The sequence below is a fragment of the Bos indicus x Bos taurus genome, chromosome 5, assembly GCF_003369695.1.
Source record: "Bos indicus x Bos taurus breed Angus x Brahman F1 hybrid chromosome 5, Bos_hybrid_MaternalHap_v2.0, whole genome shotgun sequence".
Classification (NCBI taxonomy): Eukaryota; Metazoa; Chordata; class Mammalia; order Artiodactyla; family Bovidae; genus Bos; species Bos indicus x Bos taurus.
The window spans coordinates 52,065,326-52,081,550 of record NC_040080.1 but is presented as its reverse complement, the minus strand read 5'-3'; the positions used below and the strand labels follow the sequence as shown (position 1 = coordinate 52,081,550).

The following is a 16,225-nucleotide window of genomic DNA, read 5'->3' as shown; positions in this document are numbered from 1 at the left end:
CAAAGGAGAGAGAGAAGAAGGGAGAAAGGGCAGAGGACACATTCTTTTCAGGGGTTTGGACTTAATTGAGGCATGGAGATGGAGATAGGGATGTGGGGAGGCCCGCAGATCTGTAGAGGGAGTCAGGGATCACCACCACCACCACCACCACCATCATCATCATCTTATCCTTTCCTGTTTTATTCAATCTAAAAAGACACCAATTGTAAGATGCACCTCAATTTCAGAGATGTTTAAAAAAAAAATGGAAATGCCACAAATCATGACCAGCAATGTATTCGATGCTTTCATCTCATGTAATCCTCTTAATAACCTTGAAAGGCAAGTTCTCTCATTCCCATCTTCTTGGGAGGAAAACTAGGACACAGAGGGGTCAAGAACTTGCAGATCACTGAGCTGGCTAGTGGAGGAGCTGGGATTGAAGCAGGAATTCTACCATCGTTGGGGCTAATATCTTTAGCCACTTTGCTCTGTCCTTTGGCAATGAAATCCGTGATGTTTGAACACTTTGATGTCAGCATTTTGACCCAGCTGTGTCACACAGATATGTTAACTCCACACCGGTACTTTGAGCAAGCGGTTTAAATATCATTGACATATTTTCACAGTATTATTCTTGACAAAGGCAGGACCCAGGGTTGTAAAATGCTGCTTTGGTGTGTTTCATGTCTTTCACATCGGTAGATCTCTACTGATAACACTTAGGGATACTAAACACTTAACCTGCTCTATTAGTAGAGAATGTTAGTTACTGGCTGTGTGTGTGCACGTGTGTGCATGTGCACACGTGTGTGCACTCATTTGTGACCGACGCTTTGCAACCCCACGGACTGTAGCCCACCAGGCTCCTCTGTCCATGGGATTTTCCAGGCAAGAATACTGGAGTGGGTTGCCATTTTTTTCTTCAGGAAATCTTCCACACCCGGGGATCGAACCTGCATCTCTTATGTCTCCTGCATTGGCAGGCAGATTCTTGAGCTCTAGTGCCATCTGGGAAGCCCTATTAGTAGGGAATCTGTTCGTTATTGGCCGTGTGACTTTGCAGATACCTCTTTGCCCTTGTTTCCTCGTCTGTAAATTGGGAATGATAACACGTTTCAGAATGGTGTCGAAGAAAGGAAGGTTAAATAACATTTACTAAAGTGCCTGGCATTTGGCATGGTTTATGATAGGAACTCAAAATATGTCCTGCTTGTTCCTGTCCCCCTTGTCCCTGGGTCACCAGGTAGCAGGTGGCCGCAAGTCCTGAATCAGAACTGCTTCTAACACACCTGGCTGCGTCTCATATAGAAAGCATGTGGCTCTCATATCTTCTTGCAGCTGGGACCATTTGCAAACAGTGTCTTATTGTTTTACAGCTTTTTTATTTGCCTGCACAAATAGAGCCTGCCTGGCTGACTTTGAAGGAATTTTAATAGCTAAACCCAGTCTGGACATGCGTGCTGCACCAAAAGACCATGCCTTCCTGCTGATCATGGCAGTGAGGATATTGTGCACAGCTTCCTTCCTTTTCGGAGAAAGATGGAACTCTGTCCCTTTGTATTGTCACAAAGGCTTGCCTTTTTTTTTTTTTTTTTTTGAAGAAAAGCCTAAAAATGGGAAACATTTTTCTGAGGAAGATCACTAAAGTAGCTCAAGTCCTTTCTTGCGCCTCCTGGGTTCATTCCCATCCCACTGCACGTCTTCAGAGGAACTGTGGTGTGAGGTTCAGCCCTCATCTTGGATATTCCCTAAGAGGGAGGGAGGGAGAGGCGAGAGCATGGGCACTGGTAACAGGAGGCAGCTACAGTGGTCTTTCCCCTCTGACCATATTTCAAGAAAAATAACATTCGAAGTGCAGCCTAGCTTCCCCCCAAACCCCCGTGTGCCTTCTCTGTGCCCATCCTGAGCCTCGCCCTCACTCATTTTTTGGATCGTCTCCAGCACCTGCCTCATCCCTATACCATTTGATGGTGGCAACGTAAGTTACACTTCAGTGAATTAGGATCCTGAGACAGGCAAAAACAAAGTGATCTCATTTTTCAAAGATCTGTTGGATTTATTGAAGAATATCCACATCAGGGGTTGCAGAAAATTTTGGTGTCTTCCTCGGGAAAATTCCAGCTTTTTGTTTAGAACTTCTCGGGGCTTTCCAGTAGCACCTTTAACACCGACAGTTGATTTGTATCTAGTATTATGTTGAAGTACTACGTTGAAGCCATCATTTTTGAAATGGGAAAAATGATATATAGAAGAAGGCGAGAGGCACTCTGACAATTGGTTTCATTTTTATGTCTGTGTACTTACCTAGCCAAGATCCTGATCCTCATGATATTATGAATTCTGCTGCTTTTACTTAAATCCCTTTTCCATGTCTCCACATTATTTTAATAACAGTATCATTTTTTTAAGTTATGAATGTACTGCAGTTTGTTCACGACATACCTAAGTGAACTGTGATTTACGAAATTATTTTTCTCATCTTGGACATCTTAGAGTGTTTACAGTGTTTGGCCATGGGACAGGAAATATTATAGTAAACATCTTTGTGCATAAATCTTTTGACTTCTTTTGAATTATTCCCTTGGTGTAATTTCCCAAGGGTGACTGTTGGCGTTGAAGGCAGTAAACACCTACACGGTTCTAGTGGTGTAGTGCATATGGGGGTTTATTTTTTTTTTTAAATCAGCATTCTCTCTGCTAATGTCTTATGCCAGAAACATGTCAGGAGAAAATAATACAAATGAACAATTTTTAAAAAGACAATTTCCATCTTTAACTCATCTGCTGCTGCTACTAAGTCGCTTCAGTCATGTCTGACTCTGTGCGACCCCATAGATGGCAGCACACCAGGCTCCCCCATCCCTGGGATTCTCCAGGCAAGAACACTGGAGTGGGTTGCCATTTCCTTCTCCAATGCATCAAAGTGAAAAGTGAAAGTGAAGTCTCTCAGTCGTGTCTGACTCTTAGCGACCCCATGGACTGCAGCCTATCAGGCTCCTCCGTCCATGGGATTTTCCAAGCAAGAGTACTGGAGTGGGTTGCCATTGCCTTCTCCCGTAACTTATCCAGACATATGGAAATGAAAATGTGGGTTTGTGTAGATGGGTGACTGACTGCCTTGGACGCCTCCAGCTCTTTATTACTGGGAGTAAGTGTTTCATTGTGGGAGACAGTCTCTAGCTCTTGCTTTTGGGGAAAAGGTATGTACAATGTCTGATCATCTCTGCTTTAGCATCAAGCTTCTGCCTCATGCTCATTTTGAGCAGAATGGTTAGACCTCCATCGTACACCACCTGCTGTGACGAGACTTCCTCTCTCATTCATGAAATAATGCAGTGTCCACAGATGGTGTGTATAGCGTGTGCGCAGCCTTGATATTTGGGGTTGGACTAGAAGAGGATTTTGAGGTGCTCTTTGGGAAGATCGAGGAAAGAATGCAGTGGATATCAGGAATTATAGTGTGCTATGCATTTACCTTGGACAGGTGCTGTTCTAAACACTTGACATAGATGAATTTATTTAGTCCTCACAACATCCCTAACTTAGTAGGCATATCATTATCCCCATTTTACAGATGGGGTCACTGAGGCTGAGAGACTGACTCTCTTGTCAGGGTCACGTAGGACGTGAACCCGTGTGTATTCATTTCCTAGAGCTGCCATAACAAAGTACCCATGTGTGTGCGGGTGTGTATGTGTATATGTGTCTGTCCTCTCCTCTTCTCATAAGGACACCAGTCATTGAATTTAGAACCTGCTCTAATCCTGGACTACATCTCTTAATAACATCTGCCAAGACCCGGTCTTCAAATAAGGTTCCATTCTGAGGTTCTGAGAGGACATGAATTGAGGGTGGAGAAATGGGAAAGAAACCAGCAGCAGAGGCAAGAGCAAGTTTTAACCTGATGGTGTTTAGAGAGGATGGGTCCTTAGAAGAGGATGTGTGGTAGGGAGTGAGTGGAGGAACCCGGTGCAAGAGATAGGGGTACCCAGTGCAGCTTGACTGTGTCGGCAGGAAATGACCCGGCCTGGAGCCAACTAGCTTTGTGTACTCGACGGGAGAGACCTATTCTCCTGTCTGGGGTTAATGCTCTGCCGTGCTTGAGTAGCTTAAGGAAAGGTACTTAGAATATTTCCTTTCTCAAGCCGCCCCGTTATTTCTTATACCGTGAGTCTGAAGCTGTGGGGGAACCCCAGAGGCAGACATAAACGTCTCCAGGTCGTAAAATCAAACTTGGAGCACCAGCCACAGGGAAGAAAGTATTTTGGCATATTATCTGCATCACTGCAAAATAGATTTATAAAACATGCCAAGGAAACTGCAGGGGAGAGTGTAGAAATTCTCCAGCAGGCAAGGAAAGGTAAATGAAAATTAACTGTACCGTGCCCATAATTACTCCTTCAAGGTGTGGAGAATGTAATTAGTATGATCTGGACTGCCGTGCTGTCTCTCGTTTTATTTAAGTGAACATAAAAGGTAATTTATAAGGGTTTTCCTAGGTTAACTGCCAATTTAATTCCTTGAACTGTGTTTTTCCACAGGCTCTTAGGTTTCTCAACAATAAAAGGCATCCACCGCTTAGGGGCTTTCAGGAATTTGTGCTGAGGTCTCGGGATGGGGGCCGCTTTGCCTTCATCTGAGATGCTCAACCTCTCCACCCTTGGCCTAACCCAAAGGTGTCAATGCCTGTTAATTTTCTGTTAATGTGAGTGTTTTCATGTCACTGAGTGTGACAGTTGTGTACAACTGACAGAAGCTTTTAAAAAAACTTTTAAGTTGCAAATCTAGCAAGATATCCTTTAAGTTAAGAATTTTACTCTTCAACTCATAAATCTAGTAAATTTTTAACAGTTACATTTAAGGTAGTCTTTGATTAATAATTGACCCTTGAAGGAACTTCACCTACCTTTAATATTTTAAATTGCTCTTTAAAATTTCATATATTTAAGTCAGACTTCAGATGTCTGATTAACAAACATACTTAAATAATGTAAATCCAATACCTCAATGACACACATTAAGTTTCTTAAATGTTCTAATATTATATGTAAACTTAGAAGGTTTCAATTTAAAATCTCAAGTCGAATAAATTGTTCAATTAAATCCTTCATATGGGTGAAAGTGTTAGTTGCTCAGTTGTGTCTGACTCTTTGCAACCCCATGGACTGTAGCCCGCATGGCAAGGTAAATCCTCCTACTCGAGTAGGTCAGCATCTTAAAAATACGAATCTTAGTGGGTTTTCTTCTTAAACATGTCTGTCCGTATTTTAAAAAATAGCCTTATTGAGATATCATTTACATAAAAATTCACTTATTTTAAGTGTAAAAGTCAATGAATTTTAGTGTATTTGCAGAGTACACAACCATCACCACAATCTGATTTTAGTACATTTCCATCACCATAAAAAGAACTTTTGTGTCTGTTTACTATCCCTCTTCTCTGTCCCCATCCTTGGCCTTAGGCAACCACTAGCTGACTTTCTCTGTCTTTGTACTTGCCAATTTTGGACTTTTTTGGGTACTTACCTTGAGATCATGCTGGGTTTTTAAGGAAGCAATTTTGACATCTCAAACAATTTTGGGGTCACCTTCTCCAGCAGTTTTTGGGGTTACTGCCTCTGTGGCTGGAAGTGTCTTTGTGAGCTGACCTCTGGCTGAGGAGCTGAGCTCTGCCTCTAAATGGGGGCTCTTATAGTCCATGACCCAGATTCAAGACACTAAGTATTGAATTCAAATGGCTTCCCATGGAAGACCAAACCCCACCTGGTGGCTTCATTCCATTCTGATTGCCTGTCCCCCTGCTGGGCTCACTGCTCTGAAGTGTTAGTCGCTCAGTGTGTCTTGACTCTCTGTGACTCCATGGACTGTAGCCTGCCAGGCTTCTCTGTCCATGGGATTTCCCAGGCAAGAATACTGGAATGGGTTGCCATTTCCTCCTCCAGGGGATCTTCACCACCTCGAGACTGAACCTACATCTCCTGCTTGGCAGGCAGATTCTTTACCACTGAGCAACAAGGCCAAGCTGGCAGCAGAGGCCAAAAAAGAGGATTTGGTCCTAGCCCCAGAGGAGGTGATGGTGGCTCGGGCCAGGTGTGAGGGGCCAAGATGAGCTGATGGAGAAGGGGGGTGATGGTGAGTGAGAGCGGGGAATGAAGAATGACTCCTGGCTGTTATGTCCACCCAGACAGGTGCATAGTGGTGGTGTTGACTACAGTGGGGGACACCAGGGAGGGACACTTCAGGGGTGGAAGTCCTGAGTTCCCCTCATCAGTAGTTACTGTGTTCAGCAAGCTCAGGTTGAACCTCAGTGAGCCCTCTTGTCCCTGACCTGACTCTTCTAAGATATCTAAGTCGGGGAGTTTTGAACAATATGTCATGACCCATCAGTTGGTTGTAAAATCAATTCAATAAGTTGGACTAGTATTAAATAAAACAGAGCAGGGAAATAGTGCATCACATGTAGTGAAAGTGAAAGTCGCTCAGTCACGTCCAACTCTTTGCAACCCCGTAGATTATAGAGTCCATGGAATTCTCCAGGCCAGAATTGGAGTGGGTAGCCTTTCCCTTCTCCAGGGGATCTTCCCAAACCAGGAATCAAACCCAGGTCTCCCGCATTACAGGTGGATTCTTTACCAGCTGAGCCACAAGGGAAGCCCAAGAAAACATGTAAACTGGGTACAAAAGGAGAAAGGGATGAGAGCAGGAGTCAGGAGCCCCCTTTTCTAGTCACAGCTGTGCTTCTGACAATCCGTGGGCCTCAAGCGAGTCCCTTATGCTCCTGTGTCCAGGGCCCACTCTGTAAAATGGGGCAGGGGGCAAGGAAGGCTCCACTGGGTTCTCCCTATCCTCCCCCTTTTCTCGCCTTCACCTCTTCCACACTGCCTCTGTGGGCAGAGAGCAAACATTAGCAGTCAGGAAGGTCATTACTAAGCTTTGCATCCTGCCATTTCTCTTGTTCAATCAAAACCAATTCAGAGGGCACTTTTCCCCAGCTGTGCATACCCAGTCCCTTTGCTGGTCTCCAAAGGCTCTTCTTGTGGCCAGTGTGCCTCTGCCAGCACTAACCTATCTGACTAACAGCTGGTTTGCACTTGGACAGGGATCTTGGGCTTCTTGAAAGTCAGCACAACCCTCTGCTTGGGACACATTTTCACAGATGTCCCAGGATCACCTAAAAGACGGAATGCCATTGATTGCCATTGGTTTTGGTGAGCATATTTGATAGCCAAGGTCTTCTCACAACAGGGAAATGTACTCTATACAAGTATATTCTTCAAAGCTGAGAATCAGAGTCCTTTGGTGGAAGGTTTCTATGCAGTAAATCTCCTGGCTCTTAGATGAAGCTGTGTTCTTTCTCTTTTTGAGTTACACCGAACGCATCTACCTAATTCTTAGATTTATACCCTTGACCTTCATCTGCCAAAAGTTTAATTCATTTTAGTTCTGCAGCCACAGGCTAGGCACCAGGAGCTTTGAGAGCTTACAGTAGGAGAGGAGATTGACATGAGAACTAGCTACAGTAAGGGTTCAGATTAGCCCCAAATAAGAACCCCAGGTGCCTCAATATTCTGGCTGGTTGTAGGGTCTCCACTAAGGAGAAGTGGATCTAGGGATCGTTTTGAATGGCTCTGGGCTATTCCTGTTGAAGGGACTGTGAGAAGGAAGGAATAGAAAGTTTGAAAATTGAAGTTTGTTAATTAAATATTAGCGACAACCTAGGCTGAACCCAGCTCCTACCTCAGTGTTTGGGGTTCCTGGAAAGTCCCCTGTGAACACAAGTGTGCTGAGTGTCTGTAACACACCTGAAGGCTCTGGTTGGCTGGAGAACACTGCCTCAGTATTCAGGACTGCTTTTTTTTTTTTTTTTTCCTTTGCCTGGCCTTATCCAGTTGTGCATGTCCATGACCTGTAATGTCAGGGACCTGTAATATGTCTCGTTTCAGAGGAGTAGGGGGAGCATGCAGGGTTTGGACTCCAGCTCTGCCACTCACTAGCTATATCAGCGGGTAAATTCCTCAACCTCTCTGAGCCTCAGTGTCCTGGTCTTTAAAATGGATGTGAGTCCACCTGCCTCCAGGGTGCTCATGAGGAGTAGAGGAGAAACAGTATGGCAGACTAATATTTATGGAGTGCTTGTCAGACTCATTGAAGGTGCCTCCAAGATCCATGAGAGCACACCATTACTTTTGCTTTTTGTTTGTTTAATTCCTTTGACTAAGAAAGCCAATAAAAGAATTTTGAGGAAGTTTGCTAGGAAAGAACATGTTAACTTCTCTTCTTTGCTGTTAGGAAATGGTTTGGCCTGATACCTTTTAGCTGAAAAAATATCTTTGAAACCCTCAGATGACCGGTTGTTTTACTTTCATTCATTTGACACACATGTGTGAGTATCTACTATGCACAAAGCACTCCCTTAGAGGGCAGGAGACCAGGCAGATGAGGCCTGCATGGGGCTTGGCTGCCAGGGCCTGGGGTTGGGGAGGACCAGTTAGCCTGGGGAGGTGGGGTAGGCCTGGTCCTGCTCTCCCAGCCCTGCCATGGGGCTTTTGGCCATTCCATGCCCTCCTGGGGCCCGTTTTCTTCTCTGAAAATGGGCTGGGATGGTTTTTCCAGTAGTCATGGACAGATGTGAGAGTTGGACCATGAAGAAGACTGAGTGACAAAGAATTGATGCTTTTGAACTGTGGTGCTGTAGAAGACTCTTGAGAGTCCCTTGGACAGTAAGGAGATCAATCAATCCAAAAAGAAATCAACCCTGAATATTCATTGGAAGGACTGATGCTAAAGGTGAAATTCCAATACTTTGTCCACCTGATGTGAAGAGCTGACTTATTTGAAAAGACCCTGATGCTGGAAAAGACTAAAGGCAAAAGAAAAGGGTGGCAGAGGATAAGATGGTTAGATAGCATCACTGACTCAATGAACATGAGTTTGAACAAACTCCAGGAGATAGTGGGAGTCAGGGGAGCCTGGCATGCTGCAGTCTATGGGGCTGCAAGGAGTCAGATACAACTTAGGAACTGAACAACAGCAACCATATTCAACAAATTACATGAGATATTCAACACTTGATTATAAAATAGGCTTTGTGTTAGATAACTTTGCCCAACCGTGGATAATTGAAATGTTCTGAGCATGTTTTAGGTAGGCTAAGCCATGATGTTTGGGAGGTTAGGTGTATTAAATGCATTTTTAAACTTATATTTTCAACTTAGGATGAGATTATGTCCTGATAAACCCATCATGCTGCTGCTGCTAAGTTGCTTCAGTCGTGTCCGACTCTGTGCAACCCCATAGACGGCAGCCCACCAGGCTCCCCTGTCCCTGGGATTCTCCAGGCAAGAACACTGGAGTGGGTTGCCATTTCCTTCTCCAGTGCATGAAAGTGAAAAGTGAAAGTGAAGTCGCTCAGTCATGTCCGACTCCTAGCAACCCCATGGACTGCAGCCTACCAGGCTCCTCCGTCCATGGGATTCGCCAGGCAAGAGTACTGGAGTGGGTTGCCATTGCCCTCTCTGTAAACCCATCATAAGTCAAGGCATATCTGTAAACACAACTGTTTTCTGGGTCCAAGAAATCATACTGTGAATTGAACCAGTTAGATTCTTACAAAATGGTCTTGCATTTCGTTCATGTTTAGAAAGGAGAAAACAAGTCCTGTAGCTAAAGAAAACTCGTGGTGGGTGGGCAGCAGAAGGCCACTGTTAAATGTCCTTAGGGATTCCTTTCTTAGGGCTTTTGATCATCAGACCTTTCATTTTCAAAGGAAAAAAATAACAGCAGCCTGTTGCCAATGGCAGTTTCCTTTCTACCTAGCAGGAAACAATGTCTGCTGGGTGTAAAGGAAGCCTTGAATCCTACATCATTCATGAACCTCTTTGAGTGCCTACTGGGCGCCAAGCACCAGAGAAACAGCATGAATACAATGGAGGGGGTCTCTGCCCCCTATACCTGATGTCTGGCATATCCAAGGTGTTTAATAAAAATTTGTTGAGTAAGAAAATGAATACAGATAATAACTGTTAATAGTTTTTCTGTCCTGTCACATCATTTTGATGGCTCCTGTAACACTGGGTTACATTCTAAATCACCTGTCCTAGAGGTGGCCAGCCATCCTGGTCTGGGGCCAGCAGGAACTGTTGAGATGCGCGGTGGACTTGACACTTGATGTTGGTCCGGCATGGCAGTTGAGGGCATGGGCTGCACGTGTTGGAATCCTTTCTTCGCCTCTTCCCAGTCGTGAGACCTGGGCGGGCTCCCTGGCCTTGCTGTGCCTCAGTGTTCCCATCTGTGAAGTGGGGACAGTAGTGTAGCCCACCCCCTAGGGTCGTGCTGTGGCCTACATGTGTGCGCTGCTTGGCGCACTTTCACGGCCCTCTAAATGTTAGCTGCTACCCTCTGCGTGTGCTGTTCCCTTGACCTCCTCTGAGGTATTAGACACACAGGATAAATACACCCACGTGCTATCATTTGGGTATGAAGGAGCCCAGTAATGAGGTTTGAGTCTCAGCTTGGCAGCTCTCTGCCCACATGGCCTCCGCCTTGGTCAAATTCCTGAGGTTAAGGGCGGCTCAGAGAGGTTAAGGTCCTTCCTTCACTGTGTGAAGGATTATATGGAACCCAAGTGCCCAACACATGAGGCACCCTCCATAAATGGCAGGATTGTTGTCAACCCCATAAAAAGCACACCAGGCCCCTTGGCTTTTGTGGCCTGGAGTGCCATAGCTGGTTCACGGGGCGCCCAGGGAAGTCGTGGGCAGGCCTGGAGGAGGCCCTGAGGGCGGCCGGCCTTGGGAAAGGGCCCACGTCGCAGGCCCCACACGGTCAAAGCATTTTAAAGGCCTTGTATTAGAAAAATAAACCAATTAAATAATACTGCCCCCCATAAAAGCTGACTTTTAATGGGTTCCACGGTGGGGTTTTGCTCTGTGGCGGTCTCATAGCCATTGGTCTTGGGGCGACTGTCTGCCGCCACGGGGAGAGTTTAATCTTGCATGGGGTGGGCAGAATTTTACAAGTTTTACAGCTGTTTTTCCTCCTCCGAAGTGTTGCTATGTCATTGTGTGCTGAGGGCAACCTGCATGCATTTAACAGTTTACCTCGTTTGGGGTGGAAATGAAAAATGAAGTAATAAATTAAAGAAAAACACAACGTGGATTTTTCCCCGCTTCTCGAGGCAACCGTGGAAGAACAAAGAACCAGTGTTTCCCCGGACCGACTGCTTAATCAAATTCTAATGGCTTTTATGTATGGACCCTTGCCCACGGGACCTGCCTCCTCCCCAGCAAGGGCTCCAGGGCGCAGAGGGTGTGTTTGGGGCTTGTCCCACCAACACCAGGGTAGGGGGTCAACAAATGGCGGCCCGGGGGCCGCAGCCGACCCACTGCCTGTTTTTGTGAAATGATTGGGGGAAAAAAATCAAAAGAAGATTTCCTGACACGTGAGAATTACATGGTGTGGACACGCCTGCAAGCTGGGGGAGACCCAGGGGGCCCCGTGGCACCGGGCAAAGGACTAGCTCAGCCAGAAGCTGGTTCTCTCTCTTCCTTTCCCACCTGTTTCTTCTTCCCTCTGTGCCTTTTTCTTCGTCAGACAGCAAATGTTTGTTGCCTATTTCTGATGAGCCTTCGCTTTCTCTCCTCAGTCATGCGGAGGAACCCCTTTGGTGTGGACATCTGTTGCCGGAAGGGGTCCCGAAGCCCCCTGCAGGAGCTCTACAACCCTACCCAGGTAAGCCCTGGAAACTTCTTTGCTTCTCCACTCAGAGTCCATGTGTCAGTTTTTGGGGAAGGCAGGGGGATTGAAAAACTCCAAAATTCTGGTCTTTGGGGATTTGAAATTTCTTTCCACTGCCTGGGTTTTTACCTTCAGCTGGTTGCTTCTCGGTCACCCTTTCTCTATAGAGTGGCTCTGCGATTCTAGCAAGAGGTATTTCGAATGAGAGGAACGGCTTGGTGGAGTGCTGGACTGAGCTTTGAACCTGCTCAGGTTTGGGGTCCCTGAGAACCACATAGCTGCAGGTGCCAGCAAGGGGCTCTGAAATTGCAGAGCCCGCCAGGCTGTGCAGTCTCCCTGTGGATGTCCCCAAAGAAGGCCCACGTGGGGGATGAACTCACCACCCAGATCTCACGTCCGATTATTAGAGCCCAATGATGCACCCAAGAGGTGCATCTCACTGCGCTAGTCTGACAAGACCCTTGTGTGGGGAGACTTTTTGCCAAGTGACTGTCATGGTAAGTTGAACTTGATTATGAAGAGTTCCTCTCTGAGCAAAATAAGCTCCAACCAAGACACAGTGCCCTCCATGGAAAGCTAGGAGCAAAGGGAGGAGGCCTCGTTGCCATGGTGATGGCAGCGTTGGTGTGTGTGGGTCTTGATGAGAAGACTCCAAGGCTGGCCCTTTTGGGAGAACATTAGTTAGCTTGTGATGCCAAGAACTGATGAATGAACAACTAGTGACCCATTAGCTGACCTTTGATATCTGGTGGGAAAGAGGGGGAAATGTACTGCTTTGGCTATAATCTCTGAGAATGATTTTGTATCAAATTCTTAAGTTAGCATTTCTGTGGACCAAGGTGCTTGCAGAGGAAGAAACTCTTTGCTTCCCTAGAAGTGCTGAATTCCTGGAAGTCTTGCCAAGGGATGAGCCTGAGAACTTTCTGATTCCACATCTCTTTCTTGTCTTTCACCCTTTGGAAAAGTGGACTCTTGAGTTTGAGCAAAATGAGTGGCCTAACCATGTTAATTCACACCCCTCTTTCAGCCCCATCACTTTGGAACTCAGTGTGGTGGGGCCAGATTAACCAGGTCATTGCAAACTCAGATTGCCTGATGTCTCCTTTACTGGGCTTTCTGGTAACTCAGCAGGGAATTGGCCTTTTTAAAAAATGGTTATTGAAGTACAGTTGATTTACAATGTTGTGTTAGTTTCAGGTGTGCAGCAAAGTGAATCAGTTATATATATATGTATATATATGAATACTTTTTTTAAAAAAATGCTCTCTTCCACTATAGGTTATTACAAGATACTGAGTATAGTTCCTTATGCTATACGGTAGGTCCTTGTTGGTTATCTTGATTTGGGTTTTGTTTGGTGTCCCGATAATCTGATTACTATAGGCCAGTCTCCCACCTGTTCACATATTGGTCCTAGGAAGGGACTTCGATAAAAAGGATTTCTGGTTGGTGAAAGGCTAAGTGTTAGTCGCTCAGTCATGCCCAACTCTCTGTGATCCCAAGGACCATAGCCCACCAGGCTCCTCTGTCCATGGACTTCTCCAGGCAAGAATACTGGAGTGCATTGCCATTCCCTTCTCCAAGGGATCTTTCTGACCCAGGGATCGAACCTGGGTCTCCTGCATTGCAGGCAGATTCTTTACCTTCTGAGCCACCAAGCTCAGCACCCCTCTTGCAGTAAGCCATGTTGAAAACATGTGTTATCAAGACGCAAACCATACCTGTCTCTTTCAGTTGACCTCCTCTGTTCTCAGATTATTTTCTCTTTTGAAACAAGACTGCTGAAGGGCTCCTGCTTTCCTGAGCAAATTTTATGAGCAGCAGATGGTGTCATGGGAGATGCTATTTCTGAAGTAGATATTTCTCTGGACAGGTAGTCTATGGACTGTGTCGGCACCAGTCATCATTGCGTCCCCAACCCTGGCCTGTAGTGGGTGCCCCCTGAGTGTCTGATTGAAAGAGTGAAAGTCCAGGTTTAAATTCCTCCTTCACTCACAGCTGGTTGTGCAACCTTGAATACTTGATGAGTTCTCTTTAGGGTCAGCTTTCCCATCTCTCTGGAGTGTTGGGAGGATAAAATAATTCTGATGTGTCAGGGGCAGGGTAAGCAAGGTTCATCATTATCATGATTGTGAGAATGGCTTCACTATTGGAAGCCTTGACTCAAGGGTCAGACCTGGGTTCAAAGTTTGTTTTCTTCATGTACCAGCTATGTGAGTGTGGGCAAGACACTTAACCCATCTGAGATTGCCTCCCTCCTTTATAACATGGTGTTAACAATTCCTGCCTTGCAGGCTTCCATGAGAAGATGTGCCTTGCTCAATGCCTCCTATGGAGTTTGCTCCTTCCCAGAGTCATTCATTCATTTACTCTTTCATTTCTTCATCCGCTGTTGTGAATGCCCACTATATGTAGCACAGTGCCAGGCACTGGGCACAAAAGGCTGAGCAGGGCTCGTGTGGTTAGCCTTCTGTGTCTGCTTCTCCTTGTTATTCCAAGGTTGACTTGAGTGGGTTACCTGGTGAGGGAGACCCTGCTTGTTCTATTTGTTAACCAATCAAAGAAGAGAGAACGTTCCATCTCTTCCATTTGGCAGCGTTGGATGAGATGCTCACTTAGAAGCCTAGGACCTGGGAGGGAAGATAGGGCTGGGGAGGCGTCTCTGGGAGCTGTTTGGGGGGGAGTAGGTGGGTGAGTCACCAGCCTCCATCAAGAATGTTGTGGGCAAGCTGTCTGTCCCCTTTTGCTGGTAACCAGGAAAATGTCCCTGCAGGAAGATCTCCGCATTTCCTCGGGATGTTGTCCCGGAATGTTTTTTCTTAGGCTGGTTTCCTTTACAAGCTGCAATTATGTTCTCTTCCCACACACGTTCTGTTGGTGGCGCTTCTCCGAGAAACTGTCTTCGTGATCTTTGGGATGGCTGTGGGCTGGAGAGTTCAGAGAAGAGAAGGGAGCAGGAGCTCCTGTGGAGCCAAGTCTGGCTTTGTGTCCATAAGACATTCACAAACGCTGCACCCAGTGGGGCTTGGTTTTGGTTTCTCGTGTTCCCCAACCAGCCGAGCTCTGGAAGCTGCTAAGTCTGGATCGATGTTATCACAGAGGCAGATGACAAACACTGTAATTGCTAGAAACCAAACTGCTCCCTGAGATGCCATTTCCCCTTTTTATGCTGACTGGTTGTTTGGGTTTGATATATGATGGTGAAAACAGGAACTGTATATTTTAGACAGTAAGGAAACCAACATTATGGCAAGTAGAGCCATCCTAGTTACCAGGTACTGGGAATGTAGGCCAAATGCTCTCTGCGTGCATGCATGCTAAGTTGCCTTAGTCCTGTCTGACTCTCTGAGACCCTGTGGACTGCAGCCCATCAGGCTCTTCTGTGTGTGGGATTCTCCAGGCAAGAGTACTGGAGTGGGTTGCTGTGGCCTCCTGCAGGGGATCTTCCGGACCCAAGGATGCTCATAAACTTCTCATGGAATGTTTGTGTCAAGCCCTAAAGCAGATGGTACACCCCCATTTTACGTACGGGACAGCTGAGGCCAAGGAAGTTGTCACACAGCTTGTAAGAAGCAGAGTAAAAATTCAAATCCAGGACAAGCAACAAATCCATTTATCTCTGTGCTGTATTCACTGCTGCCAGCAAAGTTCTCTTGGCAAGAATTACCCCATCCAAAAAAGAAAAAAAAAAAAAAAAAAAAATCACATCCAGATTTTTACTGGACAAAAATCTTAAAAGCTCCCTTAGGAAAATTGGCTATAATCTGCTTTTAGTGTCCAAGGTTTTCTTATTTTAGTGCCTCGCACACCCCTAACCATTAAAACAACAGTGGGTGGAAAAAAAGTTTGTAGGTGATATTCTTAGAAAAACTGTACTCTGATGTCTTATAATTTTCCTGGTTCTCCGCTGTCTTCCTGGCCCCAAAATAAAGCGTAATTGCTGATCATATCAGCTGGCGTCAAGTCACCGAAAGTTCAAGAGTTGCCAACTGCATATTTGCGGGCCGAGCACATGTGCGGGCCACCCCGCTCAACCCAGACAGCAGGGCAGAGCTCTGCTGTCAGCCATTAATAGGGCATAATTGCCCCAAAAATGCCAGCAAGGGGTGGGACAGCCTGTCTTGCCTCACCCACCTCCCGGTCCTCTCGTGGGTTCCCTGAAGTCTTCCCGGCATCACTCATGTGGTTCAGCCCTGCCCTGCCTGCTTCTTTCTTTAGCGTTTGCACTTGCTCTGTGATTACTATGTTCCGAGAAGACAGATGCTCAGTCCAGGGGCTGACCAGGAACTTCTAAGTCCAGGAGGCCTCCATGCATGCGCCAGTAGCCTGCAGACCTTCCTAGGGGCCCCTGGGGACCAGAAAATACAATATTTTGACCAGTCAATATTTTATTGTAATAATAATAATGTAAACAATTGGACCTTTATTGGTGCAGTCTTCTATGTGTTAAAATATATTTACTTCTCCATAAGATGGGGTCCAAGAAGAAGGATAGAGAGAGGGAGAG

At 46.0% G+C, this 16,225-nt stretch overlaps 1 protein-coding gene across 2 annotated transcripts in view; it reads left to right on the top strand.

The window, feature by feature from the left end:
• CHST11 (carbohydrate sulfotransferase 11) overlaps nucleotides 1–16,225 on the top strand; it is a 266,692-nt gene that overhangs the window by 113,476 nt on the left and 136,991 nt on the right. For both annotated transcript variants that reach the window (XM_027541920.1, XM_027541921.1), the window contains exon 2: nucleotides 11,627–11,712. In XM_027541920.1, the coding sequence (XP_027397721.1) occupies nucleotides 11,627–11,712 (86 nt within the window). The remainder of the gene's footprint in view (nucleotides 1–11,626; nucleotides 11,713–16,225) is intronic.